This window comes from Hippoglossus stenolepis, chromosome 16 (genome assembly GCF_022539355.2).
Source record: "Hippoglossus stenolepis isolate QCI-W04-F060 chromosome 16, HSTE1.2, whole genome shotgun sequence".
Taxonomy (NCBI): domain Eukaryota; kingdom Metazoa; phylum Chordata; class Actinopteri; order Pleuronectiformes; family Pleuronectidae; genus Hippoglossus; species Hippoglossus stenolepis.
Window position 1 is genome coordinate 4,619,635 of NC_061498.1, and position 25,598 is coordinate 4,645,232.

At 44.3% G+C, this 25,598-nt stretch overlaps 1 protein-coding gene across 1 annotated transcript; it reads right to left on the reverse strand.

The window, feature by feature from the left end:
- cacng3b (calcium channel, voltage-dependent, gamma subunit 3b) lies at positions 1 to 25,529 on the reverse strand. The gene is made up of 4 exons (XM_035180570.2): positions 25,122 to 25,529; positions 13,056 to 13,139; positions 10,472 to 10,612; positions 1 to 8,745 (listed from the first exon to the last, which is right to left on the reverse strand). Exons 1-4 carry the CDS (start codon positions 25,336 to 25,338, stop codon positions 8,234 to 8,236), a joined length of 954 nt encoding a protein of 317 aa, XP_035036461.1. The 5' UTR covers positions 25,339 to 25,529; the 3' UTR covers positions 1 to 8,233.
- Between the last annotated feature and the right edge of the window lie 69 nt (positions 25,530 to 25,598).

A 25,598-nucleotide genomic window follows, 5' to 3' on the forward strand; every position in this document is an offset into this window, starting at 1 on the left:
TTTGAAAAGGTGACTCTTTATTTTCTAATAGTTATACTGTATATAATATTCTTTCTCTCTAGATATAGGTAATCATATTTATATCATGTAAGTAAAAGTGTGCTTTTATTCACAGCCTGTGTCTGTGTCAGACCGCTGCAAGTTGGAGGTTTACATTATAAAGTATACAGTGAAACTGGCTGGCAGCTATGTGTGTGTGTGTCTGTGTGTGTGTGTGTTTGTGTATGCGTGTGTGTGTGTGTATGTGTGTGTTACACAGTCAGTGTGCCTGTGTATAGAAAGTCCAATGTGAGTGCCAGCATGTTTCTGCATGCATGTGTGTGCGTGTTTGTAGGGGTCTCATGGTGTCTCATGATGGGGGCTCAGAGGTGTGGAGCAGAATAAAAAGCTGCATCATCTACAACCTTTAAACACAAACACCTGACGAAACGCCTTCATGTGCTGTGTCAAATTAAAACTCTCATTTTTCGGGGGGATTTCGTTCGTTCATGCGACTTCAGGTTCTAGCTGCACTTCTGTCTTTTTTCCGCTTTTTTCACTGCAGGAATTTAACACTGACGATGACCCTTCAGGACACAGAGTAACGTCTGGTCGCTGTTTATTCTCCTCGTCTCCGCCTGAAAAGCCTCAGAGCAAACTGCTACGACGCCTGCACGATACCCGCCCTGAAAAAAGAAACATGGTTTGCGAGGCTGTTTGCCACACATGTTAAAAACAAACAAGAATAGAATATTTCTGGATCCTTCACTAAAATAAATCCAAATCTGAATCAAGAATCCAACTGACTGATCCATGATCATGTATCTTCTCCTGAGTTTGTGCTCTGGCATCTGATTTCTAAAAGTTCTCAGGTTTAATTTGAACTGGGGAAAGTCTGGTTCCTGTCATTTATCACTTAAATTTGTTGCATGTATTCGACTAGCGGCTCTGTGAGGCTGCAGCCGCTCCACAGTAAGTTGAGCTAACTACTAACATCAGCATGTCTAACAATGACTGGGTCTCAATTCCTCTGTTAGAATACGTACATGTGGCGTAACGTGTGGATTCCGACAGTGTAGTGTCATCTCAAATCGAACACGGTCACTGTGCACTCACTGTAAATGACGAACGCAACATTTGACGGCGATTGTCATCAGCTAAAATACAAAATACCAAGCACCCACGTGTGTCTGAACACAGTCTGGGCCAAATTGAAACTGATTGGATGTCAAAGTTCACGGTTGGAGCTAGAATCAACTGGAGCGGCTTCGTGTCTGTGATTTTTACCTCCTCCAAACCCCAAAAAACAATCAGACTGTCGCTCCAGATGAAACAATCTACTACCGCAAAGGTGCAATTGTTTCGGCGTGGGGGTCGTGCATTCAGCAGTTTTTTGGGATTTATTTTGAAAATGTTTTTGGCGTCTTCTGGCCGTTGAGCGTTGGAAGTGTCAAAGCGTGCCGCTCTGCAAACAGCGCGTGTGTAAGAAAACGAATTGAGACGCAGTGAATGTTTGAAACAAATATCAAAACAATTCATCCAACGATTGACCAGCTGACACTCAGTCATTCATTGGCCATGTTGGCATCGCCCCTACAGTCTGTGCACTCGTGGCTCAGCACAGGCCTAATTAAGGCTTTAACACGTGAACCCCTCTTGAGAGAATCAACATATTATTCTGATGATTTCACTTATTCAGGGGGAAAAATCCTTTCAACGTGTCCTGGTGCTACTGCTCATGGGTAATTTATGCAGGAGGACGCCTCAATACACCTGATGCAGAGCGAACCTGGTTAAAACATCCTGCAAATTTTGGGCCTTTCATCCTCGGTCGGTCGAGCGTGTCAGCCTCGGAAATGTTCTGCATGTAAACAGCGCCGTGTGGACGAGGGGGCCGGAGGCGAAACCATAAAAAGCAGATTTTAATCACTTCGTACTCCCTGTCAAAATAATATGTGTAAATTTAAAGACAGGTATGAAACCACTCCAGCTAAAGGGCTAAAGGTCATCACACAAAAATTGTTAAGGAAGAGGAACGAGGTGTGGAAAACAGGCTTAATAGGCATCACGGCCAGAATACATCTTGAATTCATTAAGATTATTACCTGCCCAGAGTCTCACTTTATTCTGTCCCACATTTACAATAGAAGTTTTCATTTAACTGGCAGTAGTGGGGACGACCTCTCGCGTCACCTGAACGAGGAAATGCTGCCACGTGAAAACCTTCTCCAGACACATCCTCCAATAGCTCATCGTTTTAAAAGCAAGGCGTTCGGATAGAACTCGATTTTCCCTTTTTTTGGCTTTTTTTTTTAAAGTTTGAGGATATGAGGAACACTGGGCCACAGCAGGTTTGCACTGATTCAAGATCAGCTGTCATTAGGGACGCCATAGATTTTTTAAAATCTATTCTGCGAGGCCCCCTCTGCCGATCCTAAACTAGAAACACAGACAGAGACAACAAGGTCAGGAAAAAACAGCCAGTGGGATAAAACAAAGGGCAAACAGTCCCAAAGCAAAATAGAGAGACTCTACCACAACACTCCACAACAGTCCGTGTAGCTTGTATGGCTGCGTCTGCTGAGGAACGATCGGGGCCGTTAGCTCTAAAACTGATCCCAGTGCAACCGTTAGAGGTCGTGGGAATGCAGAGGAGGTTATACCGGAAGCCCCATGGCTGATCTGTGTGCTGTCTGAAGGCAGGACAGGCAGGCACTGGGTGCACGGGTGAGGAGAGGCTAAAACTGCACGCATGCACACACACACAAACACACACATGAGAATATAAACACACACAAACATGCAGGCACATGACTCCACCCAGAAGCCCTCCTCACACAGTAACCTTGTGTGTGTCGTGTGTGTACGTGTGTTTGCGTGTTGGTAGCAAGTGCAAAGTGTAGAGTACTTATAGCGTGTGTTTGTCTCACAACTCTTCCGTGAAAATTCACATTTCTCAACCAGTTCTCCTGGTCCTCGGCGTTGGATCAGCAGGCTCAGTGTGCTCGAGGTTCCCTTGAGGAGCGAAACATCAGCAACAGTTTGTCGTCTTTTTGTCGTAATGATTTTTCCATTTTTCCAAAGCAAGACACAGTGTTTTTTTTCTCCTTTTCGACGAACTTCTCTCCATTAAGCTGCGTGTGCCTTGTATGAGTGTGTGTTTCTGTGACCGTTCACGAGTGTGTGCTGCTGTGTGTTGTGTTCTTGTGTCTCTATACTAATGAGGAACAAAATGCCACATGATCTGCTGGAGAAATTCATCGTAAATAATATTTTTTTGGCTTCTTTCAGGGACTGTTTCGGGTTTGGCATCAAATTGATTCTGTACATTTTTGGTTTTATATTAAGCAACAACTGTGTTGTATCACAATGTGTATTTAATGGCCTTTGCGTCGGGTTTCTTAAAGTGCAGCTGCCTCAGGTTCAGTACCAACTCGGCCCTTTGACGCCTGTTTTCCCTCATTCTCTCCGTGTTTCACGCTCACTGTCCTGTCAATAAAAGCTAAAAATATAAGAATGAATATAAAATATATAGAAACACAGTTGGTATGTACCTGCTAGGGCTACATTACTATAATTTAAAAACATATCAGGACATCCTGGTCCAAGTTCTGCAAAAAACACGACTTCCTCAAAGCGTAAAGTGTTATTTTTTGTAGAAAGTGTTGGACAATTTCAGCCAGTTTTTTTACTCTTATTTCAGATTGAATTTGCTTTGTCGTGCTTCGCTTGTCGTGCCGTGCACAGATCTAGCTTAGAGCCATCAGCTGCTCCTGGCTGGTGGATGAATTTCTGACATGTAAAGAATTTTGTCGTTAATCTCTCACACAGTTGCTGCAGAGCCAGAGTTGAAAGTTAAAAATCTAATTTACTACGTGCATCCAACTTCACTTCTGAAAACAGGTGCACTTTTGCCTGTAATGCCTTGAGTCAAGGTCATGGCTCAATTTATATGGCCAATACGTCCTCAGTAGTATAGCAACCTTACTCTGAATGTGTGTGTGTGTGTGTGTGTGTGCATTGAGTTGGTGAGGTTCACGTCTATGAGAGATCGTCCAAGCGCTCCACCGTCTCCTCTGTCCGTCCTGTCAGAGGCTTCAGATGTGATCAGAACAACACAATCTCAAAAACCACATCAAAGTAGAAAATGAATCTAGAATAATATAATATTACAAAGACTATGACCCCTGCTCCCCGACTCTGCTCCCATCGATCACCCCTCACCCTTTAATACATTAATTACTATAATATGTGACAGAGTCTTTTCATCCTCTGCACAGTGGCACCTTTAGAATAGAATAATCTTTTTTTTTTTTACTAATAATACAATTATTTGTTGTTGATATCAGAGTATCAAAGCTGTACGTATGGTAGTAATAAGAGATAGACAGAGGTCTCGTCTCAAAAAGCACCCTGTGCTCTATTGGAGTAAACATCGTTAAAAACAGCACAGGCTCTCGGGCCCACGCTCCCTTGTAAGGCGTCTTAAATGTAGCAGTCGAGTGTCCCTACAGAGAATAGAGATTAGGGTGCCATTTGAGACTCGATTAGAGATACAGCAAATGTAAGCACTGGAGGCGGATGGATATGGCATGCATGGTTTGAAAGGTCAATGCTGACATGGCTCATGGATGGCAGTTCTGAACTTTGACCCCCGGCAGACCCTCAGGATCCGAGGGGACCTTGATGTGCGGAGCTACATAACTACTACTGCTGAGTCAGTGCGCGGCTGGAAATCCAATGCCCGCAAAAAAGTCTGTAGAGCAGCGAAACCTATAGATCTATAAGCTAACCTGGAGGCCATGATACACAGGAAACACTTTGAGTAATATTTGGCATCAAGTGCGGTAAGCGGTATGTTGCTAATATACGTTTAATCCTTGAGCTAACTCAAATAATTCATATTAAAAATGTTATCCTACCTCTGCTTAAGGCAATAGTCTTCATTTCTAATTATTCACAAAGTTGCCCGTGTAACCTAAAGGCAGCCCAAAAGAACTAAAGGCCAACCTGTTGCTAACACGGCCTAATGAGCAGACGAGTACAGTTGTCGCTTTCTATCTACCCCACTTCCCCTTTTGCGTGAAGCATGTTTCGTCGCCGGTTAGCTATTCAGCTGTTTTAAAAACAGTTGTTCCTGTGCAAATGTACTTTGCCATCCCTTCCCGCGATCCGATATAACACCCTTAACACGTCATCTCTGCAGTGCTGAGCATAAAAAGCCCTTGTGTGCTCCTGTCCTTTAAAAATTAAAAGCCCTTGCTCGGAGAAAAGCATTTTTTTTCCCCCCTTTCACAGCCCATGACAACTGCTGATGTTGTAGTTAGCTTGCAAAATTAATATTTACACGCGAAGGACAGCGAGTGCAAGTCCATCTCGATGCACGTTTGTCCCTTTAAGCTCCCTTTATGGCGCAAAAGACAGGAGATAAAACAGCAGCGTCATAAATTAAACAGTGTGACTGAGGTTGGAAACATCTTTCGGTATCAGGGTGATAGCCCGACTGTGTGGCCGTACCAGCTCGGCGTTGTTCCGTGTTTAGTTTGTACAAAATAGTGCAATGGTGGAAACAAAAAAAAAATGCATTTTCTCCTCTACACCCAGAAAACAAGTTTGAGAAAAAATGCTTTTACTTGATATTCGTGCCGTCTTCCTGCAACATGTTTTCTTGCTTTTTGTTTTATGGCTATTTTGGCTCCTTCTCTCTTGTCCACAAAAACACGTGTGTGTGTGTGATTAATTCACCTGAAACCAGACACTATCTGTTGCAGTGTTGCAAAGTAACCTGTGGTTTTTAGGGAGTTTTCTATGTGTTGCAACAAGCTGGGTTAGAGATTTCTGTATCAACAATTTGTCAACAGTTATATTGGACTATTAGAGGTAGTGGTAGATTACCAGTGAGGAAGTGGCTGTGCACATAAGCTACTTATACAGTATGAAGTATAATCATACATATACGAGTTAAGTGATCAGTTGCCAGTCAAAACAGTACAGATTCAGTATTTAACAAACCTGGTCATTCAGATTTGTGTATTTTTAGAGTCGCCTAATTTCTCCACCAACAAACACATTTAAGTTCTTTAATACACCACTGCGTAAACTGGAGGTTTGTGTGCGCCTCTCGTCTCTCCTCTTATCTCTCACTGTCGAATTCATTAGATAAGCGTATGGATTCATACGCCGCCAAATCGTAAACCAGCTCCTTGCTTCATCCTCTGCTCTGCAGGGCCGTGATCACACGGGCAGTAGAGTCCGCACACAAACACCTTCCTCACCGTAAATCATCTCATGTTTCTGATCTAGTTTTAAAACAGAAAATCAAATCCTGAAATGCTTTTAGTCTGTAGTAGTATGTCTGTTTTTTCCTATCCCATCCATGGAGTATGTTTATGTGTGTATGTTATAAATGGAAAATGCATTGATGTCTCTCCACAATCTGGTATAGTAGGTTTTTTTGAAATATGACAGAGCAATGACAGCCTGTGCATGTCATCGCTAAGATACCCGTGAAAGACATGTTTAGGTGTGTGTGTGTGTGTGTGTGAACGTATGAGGGAGATAAAGAGGAGGAGAGGCTGTGAGTGACAGCTGAATGAATGAGCTACACATCATCCTCGTAATGCAGCTCCATCTTTCTTTATGTTGTTTTGCCACAAGCAATCTCACTTTGCACCAATCCTCCACCGGAGAAGAGAGATGTGCACTTTTTTAGAATTTCTCAGTGTTTATTTCTGCAGCTGAAATTTCTTTAACAATTGTTTTTCCAGCAAGAAAAGACAAGTTTATATTTAATGAATCTGATCGATATTCACTAAGAGGTAGTGGGCAAGCAATAAAAAAAAAAAAAAAAGAAGAAAAATCTCTTTGTCTGTTAAATGTGTTGGGGATTTTTTTTTGGCTCTGCCTTTAAAGCATATTCACAGCTCAGTGGTCTCCCCTCCACAGCACCCTGAACCAACAACCTCAGGAAAAACTAGTCTACGAGCGACACAGACGGAAGACGGGGGCTAAATCTAGTGGCGTGTGTCCCTCAGAGGACGGAGAAGGGTGAGAGGAGGTGCGGAGGTGTGCGGAGGGTGGCAGTGAGGTGACTGATGGGGCTACACAGAAAAATGTGGAGGGGTGAAAGGTGATAAGTGAAGGCAGACAGACAGACAGACACGTATTTGATCATCTCTTTAAGCTTCAGGTGAAAAATAAATAAGTAAATCAAGAGAAGACTTGTGTGCCCGAAAAACAGGAGTAAAAGGAAGCACCAATGATCTAACATTACCATCTAAAAGAGATTCATTAATTCTGTTGAGTTACACCGTTTCCCCCGGTGACGGCTAATCTGCAGTCAGTATGTACTCAAAAAGAAGAAAATCAGTATGCAGGTTTAACTACTGACCTGGGATCAGAGCGATGGGGGCAAATGTTACCAGGAAGGAGCTTAATTCAGTTTCAGTTCCGTTTTTTCGAAGTGAGCGTCTCCATGATTAAATAAAAATCAATATGAAAGGAGTATATATACAATATGAGTAGAAATAATAACTAGTGCCACAAATGTGCTGCCGTAAAATGGACAAACTGCATCTTCACTTTTATGTTTCGAATCCGGCTGAACTGAAAATGAACCAAATCCCCTTTCCTGAGGTGTTAACGTCCTCACTTTTTAAATAGCATCTTAATGAGAGAGACAGCTCAGTGCCTTAAGGCCTGTTCCCTGCACTGATCCGGCTCTGCTGCTATCCAAAGGGTCCGGAGGTCAGAGGTCAGAGGGTCAAAGATCACACAGGGTCTCTCACCTCCTCCCTCTTCTCCTTTACTTCACATTATTCTCATTTGTAGGAGAAGTTGCCCCGGGACTGTAAACCACTTACGATATGCTTTCAAAAAACGTTTTTTTGTCGAGTTCAATCCTGTTTCCCCCTTTAAAAGCCAATTTATGAACACAAAAGGTCATGAGCATAAATTGAATGTGCCTTCACGTGTAAGGAGTCACAGGTACAACTACAGTGATATGTGGTAAAGTGGAGCTGGGAACAACTTCTCCTTTTCGAAACTCCCCCTGCTACACACACTGAATCTCTCACAGGGCTCAGGATTCACAGTTCAAAGGCTAAAAGTTCACAGTTCACAGTCGAAGTTTATCAAACCCCCTTCCCACCCCGTAAACCCTGCGTGGCCCCTGCTTTTGCTCGCGCCCCCCGTGTATTTCTCCTCATCCTCCACTTTGATACTCTGATTGGGTGATATCTGCAGCCAGCACCTCTCAGACGGGCGTGGTCCTGCGGTTGGGGTCCTTGTTGTAGTCTTTAGTGAGCGTGCTGCTCTGGAGGAACTCCCTCTCCGAGTTGAGCAGCCCGCCCATGCCGCCGCCCGGTTTGGTGCCGGTGTTGCCCGGCTCGCGCGGGTTCAGCGTGTACATGGGCATCTCGGAGGCGGCGGGCCCCGTGTAGCCACCTTTCCCCAGGGGTGAGGCGTCGCGGCTGGGGGCCTCGGACGAACGCACGCTGGAGCGGCGCCGGAAGCGGTAGCGGTAGGAGGGGATGCGGCTGAAGGCGGACTTCTTGATGAGCTCGGTGCGGGACTTGGCTCGTTGCTTGCGGTGCTTCTCGATGAACATGTGCACGGCCAGCACGCCCACCATTTCTGCCATGATGAAGGAGAGGGCGCCAAAGTAGAAAGACCAGCCGTAGGAGTAGGACTTCTTGCTGTCGCTCTGACCCGGGTCGCCCGAGTTGGCGGAGATGTAGACTATAATTCCAATGATGTTACTGAGGCCTGAAAGAGACGAAAAGAAAGATCAAATGTCCATATCCCTCTTTCTTATTAAATTGTTTTATTGTTTTTTATTCTTTTGTGAAGCACTTTGTTGAGAAAGTGCTTCACAATTAAATCCACCCATCAAGCTGGAGCTTTTACCAGCACGCTACTGGTAAAATGTTCATCATGTTCACCATCATATTATGGCCCCTGTTACATTTGCTAATTAACACTTAAGTCATGACCAGGGAGGTGGAACGTGTGACCGATGCCGTCGTCCATCACAGGTTAGACGATACAAAGGACGACGCAGTAAAGAGTGAAACGGAGAGAACAGGTTTCGAGAAGAGAAGTGATGGAGAGACGGACAAATAGAAAAAAGAAAAGTAAAGAGAGCGTGGCATCGGAGAGAGAGAGAGAGAGGGGGGGAGTGCAGCTCGATGGAAACACTGCAGAGAGTCATTGCACACAGCTGGGCTCTCTTATTCCATATCATTAGTCCACAGTACAGTGTTCATGCAGTGTGGTGGAACGCACAGAATGGGGACAATTAGCCAGCTGTAATTAACCAGAATCAGCCCCACACTATTGTGGTAAATAATTACCAATTTGGCTTCATAAATTTACGACAAATCCTAATGGGACCCTACACATCCCACTGAACAGCAATTATAGCCTTTTGTGTGTCAGGGGCTAGAGCATAAGTGTGTGTGTGTGTGTGTGTGTGTTTACGACAGACTGTAAGTGTCAGCATCCATGTGACGGATTATGTGTGCGACTAGGTGTTATGTGTGTGTTTGCTCTCTCACACGTCACAGTGCATCACAGCGGCATCGTGGTATTCTTGGGGATTGATTAATCAGCTGCAGTGCACAGTTTCAACGCTCTGTGTGTTTTAGATGCCTGACGGGCTCCTTCTACAAATATTTGAGTGTTGCATGTCCTCTGCTTCAAGTGGCTGCACGGTCTCACAGGTACACACACTCACAGAGACACACACTCTCAGAGACACACAACGAAGCCCCCTCGTCGTTGTCTCGGATACCGTGACCATCCCTGTATCTTAATGCTGGCTCTAGGTTCTGTCATGGTCATAGAGTAGAGTCCCTGTAAACTTTCTGCATCTAACTCTGTGTTTATTCCTTTCTGAGCGTCCAGGTTGTGTGTATCTGTCTCGCTCTCTCTCTCTCACGTTGTCTTCAGGGCCATCGTCTGTCCCGGGACCTCTCTCTCTCTCTCCCTCTCTCCCTCTCTCCCTCTCTCCCTCTCTCCCTCTCTCCCTCTCTCCCTCTCTCGACTGTTGGTGCCTCATTCCAGATGTTATGGATCCTCCAGGAGTCCCAGCCTCCTCCTTATCTCTCTCCTTCTGTGTGTTTGTTTTCCTCTCCCAGAAAAACGAAGGATGTCCTTGATTTCGCCTTTTGTATGTTAGTGACTTTTGCTCTTTAATTTACGTTATTAAGAGAAATATTTGTTTTTATAACTATTACAGTATAATTATCAGCCCTTTTTGTTGTGGGGATATCAGCGTAAATATATCTGGCAAAAGTTTACAAAATAAAATGTGTGGTTTCAGTGTTTATGGTTTTAAAAAGGCTTTAGTAAAGAAACATGCCTTTGTGCTTGGACCTACTTCTTGTTAATATAATGGTGCACTGATGATCAACTGCACTTCCCAGCTATACAACAAGTACAGAGACACACATTCACACAAACACACACACGTGCGTGTGGAGACACTAACCTGCGGAGACGAAGAAGATTCCTGCACTGAGGATGACGTTGTGTCGGCTCCGGTAAAACTCACTGGCGGCCACACAGAGCCCCCCCAGGAACAGCAGACCCACACTCATGATGGGGAAGATACTGGAGGCACGCACAGCACCTGCACACACACACACACACAAACCAAACCACAACATTAAAACATGGTGCAGTTCAGACTCCACAGAAAGAAACTGATGATTCGTGTTGGAGCTGCAGAATAGAAGAGGGAACTTTATGACATTGTGAGAATCCAGTGTGGAGGGTTTGATGCAACAAGCACATATATATCAAAGTATACGTCTGTTGTTATTGTGTGTATGAATGTAGTCTCCAGAAGTGTGTGAGAAAAAGAAAGCACCCTAGTGATTTCAAGGTGGAAGATGAGAACTTAGAATCTAAACAGAGAATCACAGGAAAGAAACAATTATCTCTCAGTTTTGCATGCGCTCCTTATTTGTATTAATTTATTTTTACACCACGTTTTGCAATAATATCTTTATTAAATGACCCTAAAATGAATTAAAGATCTACTTGCTGCCATGTACCAATCTTTTATCTACAATTAAGGTGCTGCCTGTGATGAATAGCATCATTAAAGCCTTGCTATATTATAATTTTAGTAAAAAATAAAATCTCTAAATCGTTGATGCTGCTTTTCTAAATTAACTCAATTCCAGCTTTATGGTAAATCTGCTGGTTTGTTTTGTGGCAGCCATCGACTGTATATAAACATGACTGCTCCCCAAAGCGTCTTGATCGCCACCTGGTGGCTGGCTGCAGTATAAGTCATAAACCTTGCTCCCCTCCATGTTAGTGGACGGGACATGGACCAAACTAAAAAGTGCACCTCTAATAGGATTTTTGTTATTTTAGGTAATTATCATCATAAATTGTCCAGTATGTTTGGTTTTAATTTGTAATCTAATGAAAGGGATGAAACATCATGATCCACAGCTGAGACTCGATTGGTCGAGGGCACGTATCAGCGGGACCTCGGTACAGTGGCTCCTTCCCCCGATCGCTACATCACAGTTTGCAAAATGGCAGCGTTTGTGTCTAGGATAATTTGGTTTCATTTCCTGATAGTGGGAGGAAGTGGAGACGTGTCGTCCATGTTTGTTCACAGACTATTCAGGGTCACAATGTAAATGTGGTTGAGAGATTATGTATAAAAGGACCACAATTCCTACAATCCCCATTTTTCTTAAACTCTCTTGAAGATGAAAGTCTCTACTTTATTGTCAAAGTAAATGTTCCATTTTAAATCCACTGTGCTGCAGAAACAATGAAAAATGTGTCACTTACTGTACACACACACGCACACATGCACACTTGAGACATGCACAAACACACGAGCCAGCGTGCTGCCACATGCTTCACTGAGTCTGAATCCAGAACATGTTAAAGCATTCAGAGGACTTGAGAGAGAGAGAGAGAGAGAGAGAGAGAGAGAGAGAGGATGAGTGGATGAGGGGAGGAGAGATGGATGTAGAGCAAGAAGATGGACAAAAACCAAGACAGATGGAGAGTCGCACTGACACATATGCAAGGCAAAATACGAAGTATGAAAGCGAGGCTGCAGTTGGAGTGAGATCTTTGCCAGGACCCCATGTGTGTGCACGATGTGACAGCATATTGACGGATATTTGCAAACAGCTTGTCATGCAGAACAGAGATGTGCGTTTCTTTCTATTTGCATATGTTTATACATTTTTAGAACTTGCAGATATATCAGCGTTTTCCAGTATTTAACGAGTCACTAATTGTAAATGTAATTTCTTTAAGCCTTTGTCTTATTACATTCTCTAACGTATCCTGTGTGACTGACAGCTGCTGTGACCAATGGCGTTGTGCGGTTGAGTGTACAGACCCCACCCCAGTGGCCCACACCCCTGGGCTGTATGAAATGCCGGTCACTAGGTTCCCGCTCCCCATTGGCTGGCCGGCTCTGAGGCCTGCGATCTAATTGGCCGCCTCTGGGGATGTTGTTCTGTGTTCAGTGGAGCAATGAGAAATAGGCACAGGCTAAATCTGTTTTCTCTTTCTTTCTTGTTGCCGTTTTCTCATTCTGTCCATCTTTTCTCCATGTTTACCGAGGGAGGAGAAACCGAAAGAGCCTCCTCCGCTCGCTCCGTCTTTGTGGCCGCATCATTTTTTACTTCTGTCCTATTACTCTTTTGATGTATCTTGAAATAACAAGGCGCTTCCTCTTTTATTCTTTGTCATTTTCTTATCAAGGCAATGTCTTTTTTTTCTTGTTCTTCTTATGTATTTGTAGATAAAACTCCAGCATCTGTTTATATCTCCTGTTCTCCCCATTTCACCCTCTGTCCATCCGTCTTGCTTGTTTCTGCAGGTGAAAGCTGAACAATACACACAGGGTCTCTGACATCCATCTATTCACTCTGCATTTTATCTCGTCTGCAATGATTTACTCTGCTGTGTGTACATGACTCAAACCACCAATAGTCCACGTACACAATGGATATCTACACGTGTGTCAATGCATTGTGTGTGTGTGTGTGTGTGTGTGTGTGTGTGTGTGTTCATATCAGACTTACGGAGGAGGTATTCAGCAGCATCTGCTTCATAGTCAGCATCTTCTGGGAAGTGATCAATCTTCTTACACACTCCTCTGAATGTTCCTGCAGCGGAGAAACACAAATCCGTTCAGTTCAGATCTTTAATGTCACACAAGAGGAAAATCTGAGTGAGTGAAATTCTATTTCTGCTAATTAAAAACAATGGATTTACAGCAGTCATTACAATTTGGAATATTATTAACCACACAGACAAATCCTCAGTGGAAGTCAACATCGATCTGCATTAACTCGTTCAATCCATCATCCTGGTTTTCAGTATTTTATCCTCTAACAGTCCAGCTGCAGGTCAGATGTCTGCACATTTCTTTCTTGAGCTCATTTTCTTGAAGGTGTTGTTTTCTCATTGTCGGTGAATCAAAAGGAGCAATTAATAAATAGATTAAATTGAAATTGTGAACATTGTCTCGACATGAAATCAGCAGCCACTGGCTGTATCAGGTAAGAGGAACGACTACAGTCACCACTACTGTCTTCAATTGAAATAATGAGTCAGATGTGTTTTTAATTAAACGACTAATCAGATGAATTGTGTGTTTGATTTAAGGACATTTACATCCTGTACACAGACATGAAATTACATCGAAAGCAGATATAAAACTAGAGAGAGAGAGATAGAGAGGGGGGTAGATACACAGAGAGAGAGAGATAGATAGATAGATAGATAGATAGATAGATAGATGGATAAAGATAGAGAGATAGAGAGAGATAGAGATAGGGGGATAGAGATGGATAGAGATAGAGGGATAGAGAGACTGAGAGAAAGAGAGATAAAGATAGAGGGAGAGATAGACAGATGACAGATGATGCAGGGCTGTAGCCTTCAGGCTTTGTGTGGGAAACACTAATGAAAAGCCTTATCACACCCAGCACACACACACACACACACACACACACACACACACACACACACACACACACACACACACACACACACACACAACTTTGAATACAAAAACACACACAGCTTCTAAAATGCGACATCAAGTGTACACTAACACACACGCGAATCAAGCTCATTAAATTGATACATGAACACGATCAATCATGGATGTTAGTAAAAGCCTTCAGCCACCTTTATCTATATTGTTTATATATGTGTGTCAGTAGAGGTGGAGGTGTGTGTGTGTGTGTGTGTGTGTGTGTGTTTATGTGTGTGTGTGTGTGTGTGTGTGTGTGTGTGTGTGTGTGTAGTATTGACTAGGATGCAGTCTCCTACGAGCGTGTGTCAGGCAGAGTGACTCATTCTCCTCAAACACACACGACCATACTGTATGTGTGTGTAAGTGTGTGTGCGCTGCGTGTAGCTTCATTCCCACCCATCATTCAGACCCATTCGCACATGGTCAACACCACAGGGGATATGAGAGAGAGGAGGGTGTGGGGGGTGAAAGGAAGATGAAGGCGGATGGAGAAAGAGGAAGTGCTGGTTGAAAGAGGTGCGGTGGTAAAATGGCGCGGGGGGAATTGGAGAGAAACGGGAGGATCGAGGCTGCTGATGAACAAATGAACGACTCAACCTAATTGCTTATTTGCATATGAACAAGTTCTTTCCAGGAGCCACATTCAGTGAAATCGCTCGCACGTCGACTCATGCAGCTCGTTGCAGTTGTGGTCGTAACTTTGACACTGAAAAGTACAGTCTTTGATATCTGGAATTTAACAAAGTTATATTCTGTAAAAATTGGGTAAAAAGTTTTGTGTTAATTAAAGTCTCAAGGACAAAGCTGTAATTCGACAAATACACAAAAGTACAGCGCAGAGATAATCTTTGCACAACTGTTTACGGCTGAAAATCCACATCCACAGGCAAATTAAATATAAATATGACTATATACATAAACTTTGTCTTTTTCCAATTACAAAAGGCTGAAATTCTCTGGTTCTGTTTAATGTTAATACTTTCTGATTGGTTGCGTCAATTGAAAGCCTTAAATAACACTGATAGTATCACAGATTAAAGGCAAATTCAATAACACGCCTGGTGTTATTCTGTATTTGGTTATTGACAATAAGCCCCATTTAAGGGCCTAAATCAACTAGGCCCAATAGTTCCCTTAAGTGCAATCAGGCTGCCCCAAATTTCACACACTCAGAGATATTGGTTCCCTAAATATGCCCGATGAAGATGATATTTTCAGATGAGGACTTAAACACATTAGTTGTGTATAAGTGTGTAATTCTTGCCAGAACGAGTGATCAGAAAAGTCGACTTTATCTACACTGACACAACTTTTCATTGAGGTCAAGTTGTTGTTGGTCTCAGTCTCTTTCTGGGAGTTGTTGACAATGAGAAAAGGGCAGAACGCTGCTTTGCTTTATCTGATCATGTGGCCTTGTGTAATTGGATGATAGAAGCAGTGCGGAGTCACAGAAGGTAACTGAGACCTTAGCTGCCCCTGCCAGACACATCAAGGTGTAAAGCATCATCAGTCAGAGCTCTGCCTCGTGTTTGTCAGCCAGGGAATTCATTATAGCTCCTGCCTTTTAAACGGACGGATTTGTATTGAACCGTTCTGATTTATGGAGCAAGAAACGGCCTCACACAATGACACGGAGAATAGGAACAGAGAGATATACGGCTGCTTTTATTTCACTCTCGGTGGCCTAAATCACGGCCGAATAAACACAGCGTAAAGTGGACACACACAAGAACACACAGACACACTAATAACACACACTGAGTGTCTCTGGTGATGACACACTTCAATAAAGATTAGCTTAACAAACACACACACACACACAAACACACACACGCATGAAAAAGACAACAGCTATGATATGGCTATATATTAATTAAGTGACAACAAGCAGCCGCTCTTCACTGTTTTCCACCTTCAGCACCTTCACAACCTACTTCCTCTTTACAATGTCAGCACACGTCACATGTGTCTGAACTGACCAATCAGAGGCTGGAAGGGCTTGGACTCAGGTACAGGTGAGTGAGGCAGATTCAGTTAATCACTTGAACTGTTGTAAAGATGCTGGAGTAAATAATCAAACCTGTTAACATGTAAAATATAACTGTGTGAATATAAATCTGTAAATACTTAATGGAAGCTGTGGATGGTTTTAAACTGTAACTGCAGGAATAAAACGTGGTTTTACAGCAAGAGAGCTCACATATAGTGTTTTTATGGATTAATGAATATTGCTAGTGATTAAAATAATGTGTTCTTCCTAATAAGGTCAACAGTCGGACTCCTGGTGTCCATGTAAACATAGTCACTCTTCCCTCAGTTAGAGATAAATCCTCACAGTCTCGATATGATCTCATCTGACCAGAAAATAATTGGACTTCTTGTTCAGTGGGCTTGAACGGTCTGGAATCGAACATCCACTGAAAGTAATGTGCAATATTTTTCATACATTGTTCCACCCACAGTGAGGAACTAGAAGAAACTGCCCATTCCTTCCATTACACATTCACTCGAACACACACTGACATGCTGCGCATTTCTAATCACGACCGACTGTGTCACACTGTTGTTTTGTTCCTCTGAGGTCATGTATCACTGGTTTTCGGGCCATTTGTGTGTATGTACGTGCCTGTGTAGGTGTATGAATGTGTGTTAAGGACATACCTTCCTTTTTTTTGGTCTAATTAACTACAAAACACATGAACACACGCGCACACACACACACACACAGCACGCGCAGTGGGAACATCTATCAAGAGACATTTGCCTAACAAAGGTCAGGGTGGCCCGAGGGGAGCTGCAACCACAGCCGCAGAAAGGCATTATGGGTCGTGGCCAGTGGGGATGGGAGTCCAGTGTGTGCATGTGTGTGTCTGTATGTTTTATCTCATGTGGCACAGGGCTTAGTTTCTCCTACTGGGCCGAGTGTGCTGCTCCTGTCACTTACATTCAAACGCATGCACACATACGAACATGGCTGCGCCCCCTCGTGTACGATTAGAAAGCACGAAGCTGTGAGCTCAGAGCATTAATGGAGGAATAAACAAAATGATAATAATAATATTAAAAAAAATAATGTGAACATATAGGCCTCATTAACTGTTATATTACCTTTTACCATTTATTACCGCCGTCATGGAGGTTATGTTTTCACCCCGTCTATTTGTTTGTTCATCCGCATGTACGTCGTCATATCAACTCTGACAACTCGTTTGAATTCAACCAAATCACAAATGTAAGTCAACTGTGTCAGTCTAGTTCCGCTGGTAAAAGCACAAGTGATGTAGTACGAATACAAAACAGTGAAAAATATTCAACGAGAAAACATAGAGCCTGAATCAAGGTTAAAAAGTAGACAAACACAAAAAACAGTTTGTCTACATGCCCCCATGATTGTGACGCTGCTTGTCCTTGAAACACACACACACACAGACACACACACACACAAATGTTGTCTGCTGGTGGAAAATGAACGCAAAGACTTTGTATGTTTAACTACACATCCAGTGGTTTTCTTCATTTGCTAATATGAAACCAAGAAAACGTAATTTTTGGGACCATCTCAATATCAGTCGACCTTGTTCTCAGACAAGCTGCTAATCAGATGGCGTGAGGTCCAAACGCTGCATGCGAGCGGCCTGTCTCCACACGGCCACATGCGCTCCGGACATAAAGGGTTTTGTCAACTAGAAAACAGAAGAGGAAGGAGTGAGCGAGGGAAAACGGGGAGGAAGTTGAAAAGCAGAGCAAATTGGACTGCTTGTTTCCTCAGAGCGCCTCTGACAGCTCAGTGTGGGTGACTGTGCCTCTTCCTCTCGCTCGCTCACTCGCTACCTCGCTCGCTCTCTCTGATTACCTCGTTCCAGGCGAAGGGAAAGAGAGAGAGAGAGAGAGAGAGAAAGAGAGGGAGAGAGAGAGGCTAGTTTCCACGGTGATGGCTGATGAAAGAGAACGAGACAGGTTCTGCTTGGTTGCACACCTGTCCTCTTTCTCTCTCTTCTTTCTCCTTTTTTCTCTGTCTGTTCTTCCTTAAATCCACCCATGTTTCTCCTCTCTCTCTCTCTCTCTCTCTTTCCCCAAAACATCTGTCTGTTCCTGTTTCAAGTCTCCTCATCAAGCCTCCTTTACCCTACCTCCTTTGCTCTCCTCTCATTCTGAAACATCCATTCATCCCTTTTCACTTTGCCTCATCCTCTCTTGTCTCTTCTCTCTTTCATGCACGCTTGCTTCTAGCATCCGACTACATTGCACGGCCAAAAGTATGTGGACACATGACACCCGTGAGTTGAACGTCTCATCCCCCAAAAAACATGGGACATTAATACGTTGCCATAGCAGCATCCACTCTTCTGGAACGATGTCACACACTGTTGCGGAATCTGGCTGCACTCGGCTCTAATTCTGCGTCTGTGAGGTCAAACGCTGATGTTCACGCCTCGATCTCCGTCTGAGACCAAAAGCAAAAATCCTTCCACACCAACCATAGAAAAATGGCATAGCTACAAATAAAACAAATTAATGAAAGGCTATAAAAGATACAAAGATACAAAACTTCTAATAATATTTAAGTTACAATCCTCTCCCCCCTTTTATCTCTCTTTTCTTCATCTCTCTCTCTCCCCCCCTCTACCTTTACCTCAGTGCCGCCCTGTCAGCTGATTGTTTCTGTCCCAGACACGGTCAAACACCCAACATCTTTAATTAATACCCATCTCCCTGTGCAGTGACCTCATTTTTCACTCCGTCCTTCCTTTTCTTACCACCAACCTCCTGCTTTCTTTGCTCTCTCCTTCCTCCCGCAGCCACCTGGGGATCACTTTGTCCCCGTCCGTGCCTAACACCCTCTCCTCTCTATTACCAGGTGATCATTTAGATCCCCGCCGTGGCCACTCGCTCCCCAGAGATTCAGCTGAAAACCGAGGACATGCACGACTCATCCATCACTTTCCACCCACCCCCTGCTCGCCACTGTTTCATTCATGCACGTTCTGGTCTCATTCATGCTCTGCCTCCATCCTCTAGGCCCCTCCGCACTTCTCTTCTCATTTCCTGGATTTCTCGTGCCCATTTATCACAGGGGGGGAACTTAACCTCCCAGTACACCTGCGGAGACGCAAACACTCACTGCAGGACAAATTCCAACCTGACCACATGCACACACACACACACACACACACACACACACACACACACACACACACACACACTGTCGCTGTCCTGCACGAATACTATAATACATTAAAGCTCCCTTCACTTGACAAAGAGCTTATTTACACATGTTATTAACATGTCATTTGGATCCCACCGGCTCTCCGAGACATGAACAGGACTTAATTTCCTCTACCTTGATTTAGCAAAGACTGTTTTTGAAGGGAGCACAGAACGTTTCTTTTTCTGCACATTAATATCTTGTCTCTTTGTTCCAGTCTTGTCTTTTTGGAGAGATGCATTTCTTCACTCACGCTTTCAATGATATGTATGAAGTTGCTTTGAATTATTGTAAAAAAAAAAGATGTAATTTCTGTAAGTTTTGAAGCTTTGAGGGTTATTTTCATTCATAATTCTGCTCGATAAGAGATAAGACACGAGTGCGTCCTGTTGACACCATGCTGGTCTTCCTCATGTTAATTCTCTGCAGTTTCAGGTATGTGGCTTTAGCCGCGGTTAACATTTGCCTAGAATAACAATGTGCTTGTGTTCATTATTTATTCATAATTACGAGGAATCTCTTTGAATTTTGATCCAGCTTCCAAATCTGAACCTCCTCAACTCTGGATACCTGTTCATCTCTCTTCAAACCGTCCAATCAGAAGCCTTCATGCTAACGTCGTGCTCCATTCCTACACAATCACCACCAGAGTTCAAAAACACCATGTTCTTAAAACTGCTTCCTTCTTCTTCCTGCTGGATTCCAAGTGCCCACGTCTATGCCTCTGTCCACAATAAGGTTCATTCTGTTCTCTTTCTCGAAACGTCTTTCCTGACTGAAATACGAGCTGCCATACAAAACAGGAGAGATCCCACCAGTTCCATGTTGAGACCACGTGTAAAATAAGAGCATATATGTATAATTTTACTAAAGTTAAAGTTAAATAGATGCAAAAATCATCTCCACCGGATGATTCTGGAGGCTTCCTCCCTCGCTCCCCGTATTTTAAGCAAACTGTGCCACAGGAAAACGTTGTGCACGCTATATATGTGCAGCGCAGTACGTATGCATGACTGCTCCATACATTTACTGCAAGAACACCGCATACACGATGTTCCTCCACCCCCACCTCTCTCGTTCTATCTCCCCCTCCGCTCGCTCTCTGATGTCGGGCAGAGGACAAGCCACATGTACGCCAGTCAGAAACATCCATTTGCTGTCAGTTTATGAGGCATTTATGAATTATAAAACTGTGACAACCGGGGACGCAGGAACGAGTGAAGTGGGGATAAGATGGGCAGAATGAGAGGAGGCATAAATGGTAACGTATTCCCTTTGGTTGCACTATTGTGTGTGTGTGTGTGCGTGTGCATGAGGGAGGATTTGTGCATCTGCATGTTTTTTTGTGTCTGTTGCATGTGTGCCTTTGTGTGTGTGTGTAACTGTGCGTGTCCATGTGTGTGCATGCACTGACTTTGTGCTGACATTGTGTTTATCTGGGTGTACTGCTCCCACGGCTGTTCTTATGTGGTGGCTCGGGAATATCCAAGAATTTATCAATTTATTCATTCAATTACAAGTGTGCATGTGTGTTTGTGTGGGTGTGTGCGTGCATGTATGTGTTTCAGTGTGTATGTAAATGAGAGTGTGTTTTCAATACAGCCTTATACCTGCGCCATCTGGCCCTGTAATAGCCTTCTATGCCCTCCAGAATCAGATGATTGTGTCTGGCTGCAACAGACACAAACACACACACACATGCAGAGACGACACACTCCAACTTCAGGCAACGTTTTTAATGGTAATTGAAAAGTTTTCTTGCCCCAAAATTAAATTATGTAAATGATATATCATGCAAACTACACTTCCTGTGAAGTTTGACCCCTGTGCACCCTCAGCCCTCAAGAAAGAATATGACATATTTGGAACTGTGCCTGTTTGCTGGCGTAGAGGGAGCTAGAGAATCAGGGGGGAGTGGTTTCAGTTTTATCTTGGTGTGTGCAGCAGCAGCAGCAGCAGCAGCAGCAGCAGCATGTTTGGCCTTTGTCTTGTTAACATGCAAACCAGGAACAGGCCTAAAAATAACACCTGGGTTTCGTTCAGAGCTACAAGACTCTGCAGAGCAACAGGTGCTGCATGGTCACTGGGTCCAGCTGTTGGGGTCAGTAAATTATTTCAGGTGCTTTTAGTGTGTTGAGCTACAGCTGGCTTTAGGAATGCAGTGTCTGGTGGTACAGACATAAGTTCATGGCAAAAAGGTCCAAAGTTTGGATACCCGTTCTGCCGGGGTCTTTCTATCTTGCATTTCCCTGTTCTCCCTGTGTTTGTGTCGGCTTTCTCCAGGTACTCCAGCTTCCTTCCACAGTCCAGAGACATGCAGACTCAGGTTCGGTGAATTGGAGACTGTAAATTGACTCTTGCTTGTCTCCATATGTCGGCCCTGTGATACGCTGATGGCCTGTCCAGGGTGAACCCCACCTTTCGCCCAATGTCAGCTGGGATTGGCTCCAGCTCCAGCCCCCCCACCGACCCTTAAGAGGATAACTGGCATACGTAAGGGATGGATTCATGGTTCCCAGGCGATATATCCTTGTTTCTTTGGTGAGCACCACCTGTGATTCTCTTGATCTCGTTTCTACTCTTGTGTTAAATAGAGAAGGTGCGACTGTCTTTGTGCTGAGCTACGTTAAACCAAAACTGTTCTAAGAATCACACACACACACACACACACAAACATAAAGTCACACATTTCCTTTCAAACCACAGATTTGGCACTTTTCTAATCCAACTGTGTGTTTCCAGGTTTTGCTTGCCTGAGATGGTAGACAGATGGCAGACATGTTGCAGCGAACAGATTTGGTTGTTCACAGTGTCAGCACCCGCTAATATGGGAAACACTCCACCAAGCAATTTGCAACACGTACAGTATGAAAACAACCAATTATCAAGTTTTATAGGTTTCCCTCGGGTTTGACTCAAGGTTTGGAGACAAGTGATTCAAGCTCCTGCCGACATAATAAGCCACATTTTATCGTTGTGTTGCAGCATCTCTGCCTCGTCGGAGCTCCCACGTGGAAGGAAAACAGGATCACACGTCTACAAGCTCAAGAGAAACACACCCACCAGTCTCTGTGTTTTCCATCTTCATATATTCACTTGTTGTCTTTGACGTGCTTTGTATGTTCCGATCCAATTAAAGTGACGGCCTGTTCACCTTCATATCATCCATCTGATTTATTTTGTCTATATCTATATTTAGTCACTGGCCCCTTCATCCTACATGTTCAAACTCATGCAACCATCCGTCCATCATCCGTACCACTAGTCCTCTGAGAGCTGGAGCCAATCCCAGCTGACATTGGGCCAGAGGCGGGGTCTAAACCCATAGACTGTACATGAAGAGGGCCGACATACAGAGACAAACAACCATTCACACTCACATTCATATCTATGGTAAATTTAAAGTCTCAGATTAATCTAACCCCAATCTGTGAGTTTTTGGACTGTGGGAGGAAGCTGGAGAAAACCCACACAAACACACGGAGAACACACAAACAGAGGGCTGGGATTCGAACCGGGAACCCTCTTGCTGGGAGGGGACCATGCACCCCTTCCAGGATTGGAAATGTTAGATCTTCCAGTCAAGGCATGTAGAGCTAAAAACTGAAGATAATGTAGAGCTGCTTCCAGACATGCACTGAACTCCGCAGATATAACCCCATATTTTCTCTGGAGGAGGTGCATGTGTGAACGCAAATGTCCGAGTCAGAGGCTCCGCAGTTTCTGTGAACTTTCTCTGCCTGACCTCCTGGTATAAAATCCGTAGAAATCCAGGAGAAGTCGATGTGACAACACAGAAGGGGATCCCACTGGATTCACCGCAAGCGAGTTGGGGTGTTTATGGCGCTTCTAACAAATATCTCCAGGTGAAAAAGCGGTGACACACACGTAGAAGACACCGACGTGTTTGTAATGATAAGAGCTGGTGTCGGTGTCGGGTGCTGTAAACATGATCACGTGATCTCTGCAGCGGAGTTAAAACGTCACTTCCTGTCTCTGCCTGCTGCACCCGGCTGCTCCACCTCTCGCCGGAATGATGCAGAGGATTTGTTGCTGTTGGGAACGTGTCTGTGAAGCTCCCACTGTGTTGTGCATGTGTGAAAGGAAAACTCTGGGTAAACTCCGGAGCCGATTCTCCAGATTCTACCCGCAGGTCATGTCTGAAAACGGCTGTAACGTCCCTAAGTGCCACTGGAGTAACATTTAAGCTTATTTTGGCTTTTATCAGCTCACTTAAATATATCTGACTACAATACTGACTTCAGTTCTCACAGGTTGTAACAGCATTTCTGGAAAGTGGAGCTGACTTTCCCTCCAGAAATACAAAGTCATCACGTGTTCCCACAACATAACATTCTCCATTTTCCCAATGGCCAGTGAGCTTCCTAAATTCAGTCTGTTATAGAAGTAATGAGGTAAATCGGGGTGTGATGTGGGAGTGTTTGCATAAATCAACAGGTCCCTCAACTGTGGCGGCTGCCAAACCGACACCTGATCCCAGCACCGCCCAGGTGACTCCCCCCCCCCACTGCCCAAATCTTTGTCTTTTTCTGGCTCCCAACAACGAGACGATAACGTGGCATCAAAAAGAACAAATTCCTGACAATGCTCGGTGCGAGACCCAGGTACTTGTTAGCACTGCAGCTGCCTGGCTAATAACACCGCCAGCTGTCTGTGTTTGTGCCTGTTAGTGCTTTATTTGTACCTTCAGCTATAAATGCAGCGTGATGACAACCAAACAAGAGCAGGAAACTATCTTATTCTATTCTGTGGCAGAGGAGAGGGATGCAAGAGTGAATTCAGGGAAAAGGACAGCTTCTTAAGAACTGAGTTACAGGGATTATGGGATGCTGTCAAACACACACTCACACAGAGGGAAACACACACACACACACACATGCACGCTCCCCAACTAGGCACACCAAAGCTCCTCTGGTGTTAGATAGACAGAAGCAGACAGTGTGTGTGTGTGTACAGATATCTTTGTGAGGACCATTTTGAGTCTAGAATTTACAGAATGGGGACATTTTGAGACATTTGGGCTGTTTGGGGAAAGTTCGGGTTAGGGGAAGTAATTAGGGTTTGGTATTTATAGGGTTAGGGCGGCTCAGGTGGTAGAGCGGGTCGTCCACTAAAGAGAAGGTCAGCCCCCATTCCGCATGCCGAAGCGTCCGCGGGCAAGAACCCTAAATTGCGTGATGTGGGATGTGCTGCAGAGAGATGCACTGTATGAATGTGTGTGTGGGACAAGTGAGGACATTTGGGCTGGTCCTCACTTTCTGTGGCTGCTTGGAGGTTCAGACTTGGTTAGAATCACTTGTAGGTTATGGTCAGGATAAGAGTTATGTATTTATAGGGTAAGAGCTGGTGGTGACAGAGTATCAGAGAGAACGCGCTCCACATATTTGCGTGTGTATTTGTGTGTGTGTGCTTGAACTATATACTACTATATATTCACCATTCTGAGCATATAGAACTTATGGAGTGAGGACATTTTTGGAAAGTGAGGACATTTTGTTTGATGGTTAAGACTTTTAAGGGTTAGTGTTAGAATTAGGGTCAGGCAGGCGGTTAGTTGTGATGGTTAAGGGTTAGGGGCCATTGGGAAGGCAAAATGCCAAGGTCCTCACTAAGATAGAAGTACAAATGTGTGTGTGTGTGTGTGTACTTGTACGTGTGGCAGGGGCAGAGAACTACTAACACACACACACACACACACACACATGGATAGACACTGCTGGGAAAAAGACAGACAGAGAAAATCAGACAGCCACAAACACGCACACACACAGACAGATGCAGAGAGACATCTGTCTGTGTGTGTGTGTGAGTGTGTGTGTGTGTGTGAGACAGACAGACAGACAGACAGACAGCCGGGCGGTCAGACAGATCACGTACCTTCCAGACAGCAGGTTCGCCACAGGCCGGAGTGCGTCATCACCTCCTCGTTCTTGCGGCTCGTGTCGTTGTCGCCGCTGCTCTTCACGCGACAGACCCCGCGCGAGTACAGCCAGTAGTCGGTACCGACGGCGATGGTCATGAGGCTGAAGGCGGCGAACGCGCCCACCGTCGTCACGAGCATCTGGACGCCGCGGTCACACATCAGCATCTTCATATAGGCGGCTCCTGTTTGTCTCTATGTGTCTTTTCTTTTGTCGTTTCCTCCTTCGCTGCTAGATTCAGCCTTTTATTTCCTTTATATCCCGCGAGACTTGGGGAGTCGGGGGGTGAGGTGTTCAACAGACAGGCACTCGGAGATGGATCTATAAATATAAATATATATATAAAATAGAAAAATGGTAAACTGGGGGGTTTATAAGCACAGGGAGGAAGATGAAATACTTGGCTGCCTCGTCCGTGGAGTTGACAGGAGGC